Below are 15,651 nucleotides of genomic sequence, written 5' to 3'. Positions count from 1 at the left end.
TTACATCGTTGAAACACCATCTTTTTGCTGGAAACGGTATACAAGTGCTACAAGTTCTACTTGCTGCTCCTTCCATTTGTGTGTGAATGAAAGAGCTGATTCATACCTCATCTTAAGATCAACAAGATTCTTCACCTCTTGAAAGATAGAAATCACATTGACTGATACAATGCCAATGAAGTTCAATGTCGCATCCGTATACACACTGCATGGTTTACTAGACTTCTGTTACAACTGTTTACGGAGGTCCTCTTTTCATACGTTTAGTGTGACTTGAACCACCATCGATAAAAGACATTACTGTGCAGCCGTCTTCATCGACCTGGCCAAGGCTTTCGACTCTGTCAATCACCATATTCTTATCGGCAGACTCAATAGCCTCGGTTTTTCTAATGACTGCCTTGCCTGGTTCACCAACTACTTTGCAGACAGAGTTCAGTGTGTGAAATCGGAGGGCATGTTGTCCGGTCCTCTGGCAGTCTCTATTTTTATTTATTTATTTTACCGTTATTTTACCAGGTAAGTTGACTGAGAACACGTTCTCATTTGCAGCAACGACCTGGGGAATAGTTACAGGGGAGAGGAGGGGGATGAATGAGCCAATTGTAAACTGGGGATTATTAGGTGACCATGATGGTTTGAGGGCCAGATTGGGAATTTTAGCCAGGACACCGGGGTTAACACCCCTACTCTTACGATAAGTGCCATGGGATCTTTAATGACCTCAGAGTCAGGACACCCATTTAACGTCCCATCCGAAAGACGGCACCCTACACACAGGGCAGTGTCCCCAATCACTGCCCTGGGGCATTGGGATATTTTATTAGACCAGAGGAAAGAGTGCCTCCTACTGGCCCTCCAATACCACTTCCAGCAGCATCTGGTCTCCCATCCAGGGACTGACCAGGACCAACCCTGCTTAGCTTCAGAAGCAAGCCAGCAGTGGTATGCAGGGTGGTATGCTGCTGGGGTACCACAGGGTTCAATTCTCGGGCCGACTCTTTTCTCTGTATACATCAATGATGTTGCTCTTGCTGCGGGCGATTCCCTGATCCACCTCTACGCAGACGACACCATTCTGTATACTTCCGGCCCTTCCCTGGACACTGTGCTATCTAACCTCCAAACGAGCTTCAATGCCATACAACACTCCTTCCGTGGCCTCCAACTGCTCTTAAACGCTAGTAAAACCAAATGCATGCTTTTCAACCGCTCGCTGCCTGCACCCGCACGCCCGACTAGCATCACCACCCTGGACGGTTCCGACCTAGAATATGTGGACATCTATAAGTACCTAGGTGTGTGGCTAGACTGCAAACTCTCCTTCCAGACTCTTATCAAACATCTCCAATCCAAAATCAAATCTAGAGTCGGCTTTCTATTCCGGAACAAAGCCTCCTTCACTCACGCCGCAAAACTTACCCTAGTAAAACTGACTATCCTACCGATCCTCGACTTCGGCGATATCATCTACAAAATAGCTTCCAATACTCTACTCAGCAAACTGGATGCAGTTTATCACAGTGCCATCCGTTTTGTTACTAAAGCACCTTATACGACCCACCACTGCGACCTGTATGCCCTAGTCGGCTGGCCCTCGCTACATGTTCGTCGTCAGACCCACTGGCTCCAGGTCATCTACAAGGCTATGCTAGGTAAAGTGCCGCCTTATCTCAGTTCACTGGTCACGATGGCTACACCCACCCGTAGCACGCGCTCCAGCAGGTGTATCTCACTGATCATCCCTAAAGCCAAAACCTCATTTGGACGCCTTTCCTTCCAGTTCTCTGCTGCCTGCGACTGGAACGAATTGCAAAAATCTCTGAAGTTGGAGACTTTTATCTCCCTCAACAACTTTACAAATCTGCTATCCGAGCAGCTAACCGATCTCTGCAGCTGTACATAGTCCATCTGTAAACTACCCACCCAATTTACCTACCTCACCCCCATACTGCTTTTATTTATTTACTTTTCTGCTCTTTTGCACACCAGTATCTCTTCTTGCACATGATCATCTGATGATTTATCACTCCAGTGTTAATCTGCTAAATTGTAATTATTCGATTTATTGCCTACCTCATGCCTTTTGCACACATTGTATATAGATTCTCTTTTTTCTACCATGTTATTGACTTGTCTATTGTTTACTCCATGTGTAACTCTGTGTTGTTGTCTGTTCACACTGCTATGCTTTATCTTGGCCAGGTCGCAGTTGCAAATGAGAACTTGTTCTCAACTAGCCTACCTGGTTAAATAAAGGTGAAATAAAAAAATAAAAAAAATAAATAAAAGATATAATCCTCCCTTCATCTGATCAATCACTAGTTGTATTTTTTCATGAAAAGGGATATTAATGTTTTATATGTTACATTTTAGCAGACACTCTTATCCTGAGCAATTTACAGGAGCCGTTAGGGTTGATCACTAGGCTCAAGGGAACATAGACAGATTTTTCACCTAAATTCCTTGGCTCAGGGATTCAAACCATCAACCTTTCGGTTACTGGCCCAATGCTCCTAACCGCTAACGCTGGACTACCTGCTATTAATTTCATGAAGAAAATGTTCTATCATTGATTAGAGCTATTATAAAAATTTGATAAACGTATATTGCAAATTGCAATACATTGAAAAAACGTGTTTTTAATTTACATTTTTCTGTGTACTGTAGCATACACAGACAATTTACAGACAACAAAAAAGGCACCGTAATTACCATCAAGAAACCAAATATATATATTATTTCAGTACATTCACTAATACAACCCATCGTTTGTCAATAGAAGGCTACAATAAATAGCCTGTTATGCCGATTATTCTAATATTCTTTGTTGATATGCGCATGCGTATCCCCTACCCACGAATGATTTTAAAGATCATGCTTCCGGTAGTGATCATTCAGTCCAAAATGGCGGACCTTCTGGGCTCAATCTTGAGTTCGATGGAAAAACCTCCCACAGTCGGCGACAAGGAGAGCCGACGAAAGGCCCGAGGTATATTCAGTAATACTCTACAGTTATTTATCCTCAATTCGATTGTATTATTCGATTGTAAAGATAAGAGTATTTCGTAAATGTAGCTGTTCCGTGGAGTTCTCAACCTCCCTATCGTCTGTACAGAAAAGTATCCAGTCACGAACGAGTATTTGCCCTTGTAGTGAATTACGTTTTTGTTTAAGATGCATCCTATTGGTCAAAGTCAGTCCTTCTAGTGCTCTCATTGGCCAAATGATCCATCATTCATTGTTTGTTTGCGCTCGCAAAGCAGCACAAACTGGTTGTTTCAATGTAATTTGTCAACGTATTGTGACGTTGAATCTACGTGAAAAATACATTTGATTTGAAAAAAGTAATAAACTTAAACTACATGATTATCTCCGCATGGTTACCAAATATTGAAACAGACCAACCTTGTATAAAGTGTTGAATGTATACCTATTAAAATAATAGACTTTCAACATCTGCTATCAGAAAACAAAATAGTCTGGGCAGCACCTCCTACTGGAGAACTATCTATCTGCCCTTTGGGCTCCCTTCCAGGGGTTTTAACCAAGCCCAGCTATGTTTGACACTGACTATTACCCATGCACAGTCGTGAGAATGATTTGTTGAGAGATCTGCACTTAACTTCACTGTTGGTTTTGAAGTCATTCCAAAGAGTAGGTTTAAGAGAGCAAATGAAATGTGACCTTACTTTGTCAATCACCAACTATGTTTTTTAGGCCTACAGTGCATTCGGAAAATGTTTTCAGACCCCTCACTTTTTCCACATTGTGTTACGTTACAGCTTTAATCTAACATGTATCCCCCCCCCCCAATCCACACAATACCCCATAATGAAACAGCAAAACCTTTTTTTTTTTTTTTTTATGTATAAAAAAAAAAATGAATATCACATTTACATAAGACCCTTTACTCAGTACTTTGTTGAAGCACTTTTGGCAGCGATTACAGCCTTGAGTCTTCTTGGGTATGATGGTACAAGCTTGGCACACCTGTATTTGTAGAGACTTGTCCTGAAGCCACTCCTGCATTGTCTTGGCTGTGTGCTTAGGGTTGTTTTCCTGTTGGAAGGTGAACCTTTGTGCCAGTCTGAGGCCCTGAGCGCTCTGGAGCAGGCTTTCATTAAGGATCTCTCTGTACTTTGTGCCGTTCATCTTTCCCTCGATCCTGACTAGTCTCCCAGTCCCTGCGGCTGAAAAACATCCCCACAACATGATGCTGCCACCACCACCATGCTTCACCGTAGGTATGGTGCCAGGTTTACTCCAGATGTGACACTTGGCATTCAGGACAAAGGGTTATTCTCCCCCTATTGCTCAGTTTTGCTGGGCGGCCAGCTCTAGGGAAGGGTCTTTTTTTGTAATTCTTTTTTAATATTTTATGTTCAAGCGTTTCATAAAACCTGTTTTTGCTTCGTCATTATGGGGTATTGGGTGTAGATTGAGGATCATTTTTAAAAAAAATCAATTTTAGAGTAAAGCTGTAACGTAACAATGTGGAAAGTCAAGGGGTCTGAATACTTTCTGAATGCACTGTTTATAGCATTTGCAAGTCACCGAGCAACTGTTTGAATTCAACAAAAAATAGACAATAAATTAGGCCTAGGGTGGATTTTTTTTTTTTTATATATATAACTTTTTTTTTTTTAATTATATTGAATTGTTTGGTGTCAACGCAACCAAATATCAACATTTTGAAGGAGATGTCTTCTGCTTGGATTGGACAATCTTTGCATCTGACTTAGTCTGGCTTTAATTCCAGTTTGTTTGAATTTCAAATTGATATGTTGGATTCAAGTCTTCATCTTAACCAACAATCGAAGTTAAAGAATAGGACTACATCAAATCAAACTTCATATAAAGTGCATTTAAAGTTTGATTTGATTTAGTCCTATTCTGTAACTTTTGTCTATTACTTTTGTAATACAGTAAATAGCCTGAAGTTACACACACTAATAAACTCAGCAAAAGAAGAAAGGTCCTCTCACTGTCATCTGCGTTTATTTTCAGCAAACTTAACATGTGTAAATATTTGGATGAACATAAGATTCAACAACTGAGACATAAACTGAACAAGTTCCACAGACATGTGACTAACATAAATGGAATAATGTGGCCCTGAACAAAGGGGGGGTCAAAATCAAAAGTAACAGTCAGTATCTGGTGTGGCTACCAGCTGCCTTAAGTACTGCAGTGCATCTCCTCCTCATGGACTGCACCAGATTTGCGAGTTCTTGCTGTGAGATGTTATCCCACTCTTCCACCAAGGCACATGCAAGTTCCCGGACATTTTGGGGGGGAATGGCCCTCGCCCTCACCCTCCGATCCAACCGGTCCCAGACGTGCTCAATGGTTTTGAGATCCGGGCTCTTCGCTGGCCATGGCAGAACACTGACATTCCTGTCTTGCAGGAAATCACGCACAGAACGAGCAGTATGGCTGGTGGCATTGTCATGCTGGGGGGGGGGGGTCATGTCAGGATGAGCCTGTAGGAAGGGTACTGCAAGAGGGAGGAGGATGTCTTCCCTGTAACGCACAGGGTTGAGTTTGCAGGCAATGACAACAAGCTCAGTCCGATGATGCTATGACACACCGCCCCAGACCATGACAGATCCTCCACCTCCAAATCGATCCCGCTCCAGAGTACAGGCCTCGGTGTAACGCTCATCCCTTCGACCATAAACGCGAATCCGACCATCACCCCCGGTGAGACACAATCGCAGCTCGTCAGTGAAGAGCACTTTTTGCCAGTCCTGTCTGGTCCATCAACAGTGGGTTTGTGCCCATAGGCGACATTGTTGCTGGTGAGGACCTGCCTTACAACAGGCCTACAAGCCCTCAGTCCAGCCTCTCTCAGCCTATTGTGGACAGTCTGAGCACTGATGGAGGGATTGTGCATTCCTGGTGTAACTCGGGCAGTTGTTGCCATCCTGTACCTGTCCCGCAGGTGTGATGTTCGGATGTACCGATCCTGTGCAGGTGTTACACGTGGTCTGCCACTGCGAGGACGATCAGCTGTCAATCCTGTCTCCCTGTAGCGCTGTCTTGGGCATCTCACAGTACAGACATTGCAATTTATTTCCCTGGCCACATCTGCAGTCTTCATGCCTCCTTACAGCATGCCTAAGGCACGTTCACGCAGATGAGCAGGGACCCTGGGCATCTCTCTTTTGGTGTTTTTCAGAGTCAGTAGAAAGGCCTCTTTAGTGTTCTAAGTTTTCATAACCGTGACCTTAATTGCCTACTGTCTGTAAGCTGTTAGTGTCTTAATGAACATGCACCTGTGGAACGGTCGTTAATTGTTTATGGTTCATTGAACAAGCATGGGAAAGAGTGTTTAAACCCTTTACAATAAAGATCTGTCAAGTTATTTGGATTTTTACTAATTATCTTTGAAAGACTGGGTCCTGAAATAGGGACGTTTATTTTTTTGCTGAGTTTATAACATTTAACCTTTAAAATTAATAACATCCGTGGCCACATTTTGAGATTATTGTAACTATACATTTCTTATGTTCAAGAGAGCATGCATAGGTCATCACAGATCAGTGGAGATCTTCACATTGCTGTAATAATCTGCTCAGAATCTCGAATGACATTGATCACTTGCACCATGTATTTTTTAAGGTGATCTCAACTGCAATCCAGGGAATTTGGTTCTGCTATTAGATGAAGCACAGTGATAACACAATCTGTTGTGTAAATAAACTATATATCTGAAATTGTATTTCCATTTGAACATTACTGTGCATTTTATTTATTTTTTAAGTGCCCAGTGCCTTGCAAAAGTATTCACCCCCTTGTAATTTTTCCTATTTTGTTGCCTTACAACCTGGAATTAAAATATATTTTTTTGTGGGGGGGGGGGGGGGGGGGGGGGTGTTTATCATTTGATTTACACAACATGCCCACCACTTTGAAGATGCAAATTATGTTTTATTGTGAAACAAACAAGAAGTGAGACACAAAAACAGAACTTGAGTGTGCATAACTATTCACCCCCCCAAAATTAATACTTTGTAGAGCCACCTTTTGCAGCAATTACAGCTGCAAGTCTTTTGGGGTATGTCTCTATAAGCTTTTGCCAATTCCCCAAGAAAAAACTGCTCCAGCTCTTTCAAGTTGGATGGGTTCTGCTGGTGTACAGCAACCTTTAAGTCATACCTCAATCCAATTGAGAATCTGTGGTCTGGGCTTTGACTAGGCCATTCCAAGACATTTAAATGTTTCCCCTTCAACCACTCGAGTGTTGCTTTAGCAGTATGCTTAGGGTCATTGTCCTACTGGAAGGTGAACCTCTGTCCCACTCTCAAATCTCTGGAAGACTGAAACAGGTTTCCCTCAAGAATTTCCCTGTATTTAGCGCCATCCATCATTCCTTCAATTCTGACCAGTTGTCCAGTCCCTGCCAATGGAAAAACATCCCCACAGCATGATGCTGTCACCACCATGCTTCACTGTGGGGATGTTGTTCTCGGGGTGATGAGAGGTGTTGGGTTTGCACCAGACATAGCGTTTTCCTTGATGGACAAAAAGCTCGATTTTAGTCTCATCTGACCAGAGTACCTTCTTTCATATGTTTGGGGAGTCTCCCATACACACACCTTTTGGCGAACCCCAAATGTGTTTGCTTATTTTTTTTCTTTAAGCAATGGCTTTTTTTCTGGCCACTCTTCCGTAAAGCCCAGCTCTGTGGAGTGTACGGCTTAAAGTGGTCCTATGAACAGATACTCCAATCTCGACTGTGGAGCTTTGCAGCTCCTTCAGGGTTGTCTTTGGTCTCTTTTTTGCCTCTCTGATAAATGCCCTCCTTGCCTGGTCTGTGAGTTTTGGTGGGCGGCCCTCTCTTGGCAGGTTTGTTGTGGTGCCATATTCTTTCCATTTTTTAATCATGGATTTAATGGTGCTCCATGGGATGTTCAAAGTTTCAGATATTTTTTTATAACTCAACCCTGATCTGTACTTCTCCACAACTTTGTCCCTGACCTGTTTGGAGAGCTCCTTGGTCTTCATGGTGCCGCTTGCTTAGTGGTGTTGCAGACTTATGGGCCTTTCAGAACAGGTTTGTGTGTGTGTAGTGATATATCTCTCTGAGATCATGTGACACTTAGATTGCACACAGGTGGACTTTATTTAACTAATTATGTGACTTCTGGAGGTGGGCTTCCTAGCAAAGGGGGTGAATACATATGCACACCACTTTTCATTTTTTTGTCTTTTTTAATGAATTTTTTTCAATACTTTTTTTTCTTCACATGAAATCCAAATAAATAAAGAAACACCTTTAAATTACAGGTTGTAATGCAGCAAAATAGGAAAAATGCCAAGGGGGATGAATACTTTTGCAAGGCACTGTAACCTTTATTTAACTTTTAAATGGTTGAAAGCGCTGTAATTGACATTTGGGTGACAACTAAACAAAAAACAGACATTGTTTTTCCTTTGGAATTTGGTTGTGCTTTTAGATTGTTGAAAGCATAGTGATAACACATTAGAAATTCAACTAACTTATAGGTTATCTTATTGAACAACGTCTCAACCAAATATTATCCACATTGAAATGACGTAGTGTGCCCAGTGGGTGTGTTATTTGGTAATAATGAACATCATACTGAACACTTGTTATGCAAGTCACATGTACTATGTCAGTAGTCCCTCATCCAAAAATGATGTGAATTACACTTAAGCAGCTATAGCATAGGATCCTGTTGCTCTATGGATTAATTTGCTCAGATGACACTAAATCCAGAGTTTACCAACATTATTAAAGTGATGTCCAGGTAATTAAAGTATGGTATAGGAAATATATGCTTTTCAGACAATCGATATGTTATAACATCTCATGGGAATTAATAGGCTTATATTTTCAGTATGAAAACAATTGAATAATATAACCTTGTTTTCTATCCCTCAACAGAACAGGCAGCAAGAATGAAGAAGATGCAGGAAGATGAGAAGAAAAAGAAAGCAGAGTTCAGGAAAAGGGTGAGAGGCTCTGCCTGCAGGTGGAGGATTATATTCTGTCTCCTTTGTGGGCTCATTTTCTGCTCATCCAGCTGAATGTCCAGTCAGTAACTTGGACAACCCAAATCCCAAGAAACAAATCCAATAACTCTTTCCAATTCTTCATTGACTGATCTTTGGTGGTTAAAGAACAATCGAGTTTATACTGCCTTCATCTCTTTTTCAGATGGAGAAAGAGGTGTCAGAATTCATTCAAGACACTAAGCAACAGAAGAGGAAGTACAATCCCATGGGAAAGATTGAAAGGAGCATATTGTAAGTGAAAAATTAAAAATATATCCTTGAATATATAAATAGAGAGCATTATGTAATACGTTTTTTTTTTATGAGAGGACTACAAACATAATATGTAACAGTTTGCATGTAAACTTTTACTGACATCCTGGCTTGTTAAAGGCATGATGTTGCAGAAGTCGCTGGTCTGGCATCGTTTTCTTTCGGAGAGGATGAGGAGAGCAGATACGTCATGATTTTTAAGAAGGTCAGACCTCTTTTGGGTGTTCTTTATGGCTGCATTCACAAATATCACCAGATTTACATGCCCTTCCCATGAGTTGCACTATTATTTTCATGCATAGTGGTGGCATTTTATTATTTGTTGTATATGTGTTATTCTTACTGATGTGTAACTGAAAGTATGTATTCAAAATGACTGTGGCAGGAGTTTGCTCCATCAGACGATGAGCTGGAGGCTTACCGGAAAGGAGAGGAGTGGGACCCCCAAAAAGCTGAATACCGCCGCAGACTTAAAGTAAGACTGGAGACTCAGTCACACTCACTGATGAACAAAACTGAAGAGAAACACATACTCTATTGTACATGTCCATAACTGTATATCATTTGGCAGAATACATTCATTTACACAGAGAGAGATCCGATTTCAAGTAATGTAGACTTGTTATAACATAGCAAGTACTGATGGTTCACACTTGAGTCTTTTTACATTTTCATTTACATTTAAGTCATTTAGCAGACGCTCTTATCCAGAGCGACTTACAAATTGGTGCATTCACCTTATGACATCCAGTGGAACAGCCACTTTACAATAGTGCATCTAAATCTTTTAAGGGGGGGGGGGGGGGTCAGAAGGATTACTTTATCCTATCCTAGGTATTCCTTAAAAAGGTGGGGTTTCAGGTGTCTCCGGAAGGTGGTGATTGACTCCGCTGTCCTGGCGTCGTGAGGGAGTTTGTTCCACCATTGGGGTGCCAGAGCAGCGAACAGTTTTGACTGGGCTGAGCGGGAACTGTACTTCCTCAGTGGTAGGGAGGCGAGCAGGCCAGAGGTGGATGAACGCAGTGCCCTTGTTTGGGTGTAGGGCCTGATCAGAGCCTGAAGGTACTGAGGTGCCGTTCCCCTCACAGCTCCGTAGGCAAGCACCATGGTCTTGTAGCGGATGCGAGCTTCAACTGGAAGCCAGTGGAGAGAGCGGAGGAGCGGGGTGACGTGAGAGAACTTGGGAAGGTTGAACACCAGACGGGCTGCGGCGTTCTGGATGAGTTGTAGGGGTTTAATGGCACAGGCAGGGAGCCCAGCCAACAGCGAGTTGCAGTAATCCAGACGGGAGATGACAAGTGCCTGGATTAGGACTGGCGCCGCTTCCTGTGTGAGGTAGGGTCGTACTCTGCGGATGTTGTAGAGCATGAACCTACAGGAACGGGCCACCGCCTTGATGTTAGTTGAGAACGACAGGGTGTTGTCCAGGATCACGCCAAGGTTCTTAGCGCTCTGGGAGGAAGACACAATGGAGTTGTCAACCGTGATGGCGAGATCATGGAACGGGCAGTCCTTCCCCGGGAGGAAGAGCAGCCCCGTCTTGCCGAGGTTCAGCTTGAGGTGGTGATCCGTCATCCACACTGATATGTCTGCCAGACATGCAGAGATGCGATTCGCCACCTGGTCATCAGAAGGGGGGAAAGGAGAAGATTAATTGTGTGTCGTCTGCATAGCAATGATAGGAGAGACCATGTGAGGTTATGACAGAGCCAAGTGACTTGGTGTATAGCGAGAATAGGAGAGGGCCTAAAACAGAGCCCTGGGGGACACCAGTGGTGAGAGCACGTGGTGAGGAGACAGATTCTCGCCACGCCACCTGGTAGGAGCGACCTGTCAGGTAGGACGCAATCCAAGCGTGGGCCGCGCAGGAGATGCCCAACTCGGAGAGGCTGGAGAGGAGGATCTGATGGTTCACAGTATCGAAGGCAGCCGATAGGTCTAGAAGGATGAGAGCAGAGGAGAGAGAGTTAGCTATAGCAGTGCAGAGCGCCTCCGTGATACAGAGAAGAACAGTCTCAGTTGAATGACTAGTCTTGAAACCTGACTGATTTGGATCAAGAAGGTCATTCTGAGAGAGATAGCAGGAGAGCTGGCCAAGGACGGCACGTTCAAGAGTTTTGGAGAGAAAAGAAAGAAGGGATACTGGTCTGTAGTTGTTGACATCGGAGGGATCGAGTGTAGGTGTTTTCAGAAGGGGTGCAACTCTCGCTCTCTTGAAGACGGAAGGGACATAGCCAGCGGTCAAGGATGAGTTGATGAGCGAGGTGAGGTAAGGGAGAAGGTCTCCGGAAATGGTCTGGAGAAGAGAGGAGGGGATAGGGTCAAGCGGGCAGGTTGTTGGGCGGCCGGCCGTCACAAGACGCGAGATTTCATCTGGAGAGAGAGGGGAGAAAGAGGTCAAAGCACAGGGTAGGGCAGTGTGAGCAGAACCAGCGGTGTCGTTTGACTTAGCAAACGAGGATCGGATGTCGTCGACCTTCTTTTCAAAATGGTTGACGAAGTCATCTGCAGAGAGGGAGGAGGGGGGGGGGAGAAGGTGGCAAAGAGCTTCCTAGGGTTAGAGGCAGATGCTTGGAATTTAGTGATAGAAAGTGGCTTTAGGAGCAGAGACAGAAGAGGAAAATGTAGAGAGGAGGGAGTGAAAGGATGCCAGGTCCGCAGGGAGGCGAGTTTTCCTCCATTTCCGCTCGGCTGCCCGGAGCCCTGTTCTGTGAGCTCGCAATGAGTCGTCGAGCCACGGAGCGGGAGGGGAGGACCGAGCCGGCCTGGAGGATAGGGGACATAGAGAGTCAAAGGATGCAGAAAGGGAGGAGAGGAGGGTTGAGGAGGCAGAATCAGGAGATAGGTTGGAGAAGGTTTGAGCAGAGGGAAGAGATGATAGGATGGAAGAGGAGAGAGTAGCGGGGGAGAGAGAGCGAAGGTTGGGACGGCGCGATACCATCCGAGTAGGGGCAGTGTGGGAAGTGTTGGATGAGAGCGAGAGGGTAAAGGATACAAGGTAGTGGTCGGAGACTTGGAGGGGAGTTGCAATGAGGTTAGTGGAAGAACAGCATCTAGTAAAGATGAGGTCAAGCGTATTGCCTGCCTTGTGAGTAGGGGGGGAAGGTGAGAGGGTGGGGTCAAAAGAGGAGAGGAGTGGAAAGAAGGAGGCAGAGAGGAATGAGTCAAAGGTAGACGTGGGGAGGTTAAAGTCACCCAGAACTGTGAGAGGTGAGCCGTCCTCAGGAAAGGAGCTTATCAAGGCATCAAGCTCATTGATGAACTCTCCGAGGGAACCTGGAGGGCGATAAATGATAAGGATGTTAAGCTTGAAAGGGCTAGTAACTGTGACAGCATGGAATTCAAAGGAGGCGATAGACAGATGGGTAAGGGGAGAAAGAGAGAATGACCACTTGGGAGAGATGAGGATCCCGGTGCCACCACCCCGCTGACCAGAAGCTCTCGGGGTGTGCGAGAACACGTGGGCAGACGAGGAGAGAGCAGTAGGAATAGCAGTGTTATCTGTGGTAATCCATGTTTCCGTCAGTGCCAAGAAGTCGAGGGACTGGAGGGAAGCATAGGCTGAGATGAACTCTGCCTTGTTGGCCGCAGATCGGCAGTTCCAGAGGCTACCGGAGACCTGGAACTCCACGTGGGTCGTGCGCGCTGGGACCACCAGGTTAGGGTGGCCGCGGCCACGCGGTGTGAAGCGGTTGTATGGTCTGTGCAGAGAGGAGAACAGGGATAGACCGACACATAGTTGACAGGCTACAGAAGAGGCTACGCTAATGCAAAGGAGATTGGAATGACAAGTGGACTACACGTCTCGAATGTTCAGAAAGTTAAGCTTACGTTGCAAAAATCTTATTGACTAAAATGATTAAAATTATACAGTACTGCTGAAGTAGGCTAGCTAGCAGTGGCTGCGTTGTTGACTTTGTTTGAAAGTGTAGCTGGCTAGGTAACCTCGATAGCTGGCTAGGTAACCTCGGTAACTGGCTAGATAATTAGTCTAAACTACACAATTGTCTTAGATACAAGGACAGCAAAGACAACTATGTAGCTAGCTAACACTAGCTAGCTAACACTACACTAATCAAATCGTTCCGTTGTAATGTAATAGTTTCTACAGTGCTGCTATTCGGTAGAAGTTGGCTAGCTAGCAGTGTTAGCAGTGTTGACTAGGTAGGAGAACGGCAGCGCGGCGGACGAAAATAGCTGGCTAGCTAACCGATAATTACTCTAGACTCCACAGTTATCTTAGATACAAAGACAGCAAAGACAACTATGTAGCTAGCTAACACTACACTAATCAAGTCGTTCCGTTGTTCCGTTGAATGTAATAGTTTCTACAGTGCTGCTATTCGGTGGCTAGCTGGCTAGCTAGCAGTGTTGATTACGTTACGTTAAAAGGACGAAAATAGCTGGCTAGCTAACCTAGATAATTGCTCTAAACTACACAATTATCTTTGATACAAAGACGGCTATGTAGCTAGCTAAGATCAAACAAATCAAACCAAATTGCACCTTAATAGATCTAATCACTCTAGCTGTAGTCCTTGACATTTTGCAGGTAACCCTTTGCTCTATAATATGCTGCTGTCTTTTGTTCACTCAGCGTAATATCTACGGAGTATAGGTTGGGTTCAGAGCTATTGCTCAAAGAAAGTGTTTGATAATTAAACCTGTCCACTACTCTTCAGGAGCAGGCTGCGTTAGAAGAGGAGACCGCCTGTAAGACACAGAAGAGGGCAGCGTCTCCCAGCTCCAATTACCGTGACAAGTACAGCCATCTGATCGGCACCTCTTCTGCTAAGGATGCAGCACATACGCTAGAGGCCAACCAGGCATATGGCATGGGTCAGTGTGAAGAGGCTCAGTATTGATTTCTCATCCTCAGAGAATCACATCTCCTCATGGTGTGTGCTGTGTTCTTTGCGTAACAAAATATATTTGCCTCTCCTCCCTCAGTACCTGTGGCCAACAAAAGGGACACCCGCTCCATAGAGCAGGCCATGAATGAGATTCGGGCCAAGAAACGTCAGAAGACAGGAGATGAAGACACCGGGGCAGGGAGCACCTCCACCTCTTGAGAGGGCGTGTGTGTGTGTGTGTGTGTGACTGAGTGTAAAAGAGAGAAAACGTATGAGGGGCACAGAGGGAGTACCTCATCTGTATTAACCTACAGGAGGCCTACTACATTGAAAGATCCTACATGTTTCCCAGGACATATACAGTAGGTGAAACTTGTGGGTATGTAAGGAAGGTTCTTGAATTATGTTTCTCCTCTGTCCTTGACTCGGGTTGACTGTTTTTATGTTCCGACCAAATTGGTCGTGTGGAAGTCTGATTAAGAGCATTTTGTCTATTGGCTTTCTTTCTTTTACCCCAAAGTCCTGTAATTTCTCCCACACAAATGAATCATTTTTCTCAGTGAAAGCAAAGAGGAGAGTAGCACAACCATGAGGGGCAACAGCAGGTTGCCGATAGTTTAGCATTTGTCTGTTTTCACCTTTTACAAGGAAAATAATTCCTATTGTGACATATCGTGGCAGTTAGGAGTTACAGGATATTTTTTTATTATGTTTGTTTTTAGCTACGTTATGGGCTCTATTCAGTCTCATCGCTGAAGCGTTACAGATTACCTGATAGAAAGGTAATTTCAGATTGAGCTGACATATGCAGCGTTTACTGTGAATGCAGTCTCCGCTAAATGTCAATCACGCTGTACCCACTTGGGGACACACTGGTTGAACCAATGTCGTTTCCACGTCATTTCAATGAAATTACGTTGAACCAATGTGGAATAGACGTTGAATTGACGGCTGTGCCCAGAGGGTAACACTGAACTTCTGCGTTACGGCTTGAATAAAGCCCTAAATCTTTGTTCTCAGGCCCATACAGTGTTTCGATCCCACAAATGAAAAGTGAATGGGGGCTGAAGACTTACTTTGAGAATGAAACCACTGCAGTTTGTAGGCCTACATGGTAGATCTACTAGCAAACATCAAGTTGATGATGATTACATTTCTGGGGTCATATTCATGGGGAAGTGTCTCATTTAGAGACGCAAAGCACTGTTTGAATCTCAATGTCTATAAATCATTGTTACCTTCAGCAAATGTAATACAACTCTGCTCCGTTGTGTAGTCTGGTCAAACTGAATGTCACATTTTTAAATGAGGTTTGAAATAAGTGTCCTATGCTATGTGGACAATGCTGTGTTGTCAATGTTTTATTCTATGCGCTATTTCACTTGCTCAGTCTGCAAAGATGTTGGCATGATGGCATCTAGCTGTAACCATTTTAATCCCTTTATGTTTCCTGTATGTTTTAATAAATGCTGGAGAAATGTTGATTTAATACGCCTTT

At 44.1% G+C, this 15,651-nt stretch overlaps 1 protein-coding gene across 1 annotated transcript; it reads left to right on the top strand.

Annotated features, from left to right (window-relative positions):
- The first annotated feature begins 2,882 nt into the window (after nt 1–2,882).
- spag7 (sperm associated antigen 7) lies at nt 2,883–15,642 on the top strand. Its single transcript, XM_055935424.1, has 7 exons — nt 2,883–2,992; nt 8,918–8,985; nt 9,191–9,279; nt 9,421–9,505; nt 9,686–9,775; nt 13,983–14,139; nt 14,251–15,642. Exons 1-7 carry the CDS (start codon nt 2,908–2,910, stop codon nt 14,370–14,372), a joined length of 696 nt encoding a protein of 231 aa, XP_055791399.1. The 5' UTR covers nt 2,883–2,907; the 3' UTR covers nt 14,373–15,642.
- Nucleotides 15,643–15,651: the final 9 nt, after the last annotated feature.

The sequence above is a fragment of the Salvelinus fontinalis genome, chromosome 10, assembly GCF_029448725.1.
Source record: "Salvelinus fontinalis isolate EN_2023a chromosome 10, ASM2944872v1, whole genome shotgun sequence".
Classification (NCBI taxonomy): Eukaryota; Metazoa; Chordata; class Actinopteri; order Salmoniformes; family Salmonidae; genus Salvelinus; species Salvelinus fontinalis.
This window is presented reverse-complemented; position numbering and strand designations above follow the sequence as displayed.

Coding starts and splice junctions, on each gene's coding strand:
- spag7 (XM_055935424.1), top strand. CDS start 2,908: ATGGCGGACCTTCTGGGCTCAATCTTGAGTTCGATGGAAAAACCTCCC. Junction 8,986..9,190: donor AAGCAGAGTTCAGGAAAAGG/GTGAGAGGCTCT, acceptor TCTCTTTTTCAG/ATGGAGAAAGAGGTGTCAGA. Junction 14,140..14,250: donor CAACCAGGCATATGGCATGG/GTCAGTGTGAAG, acceptor CTCCTCCCTCAG/TACCTGTGGCCAACAAAAGG.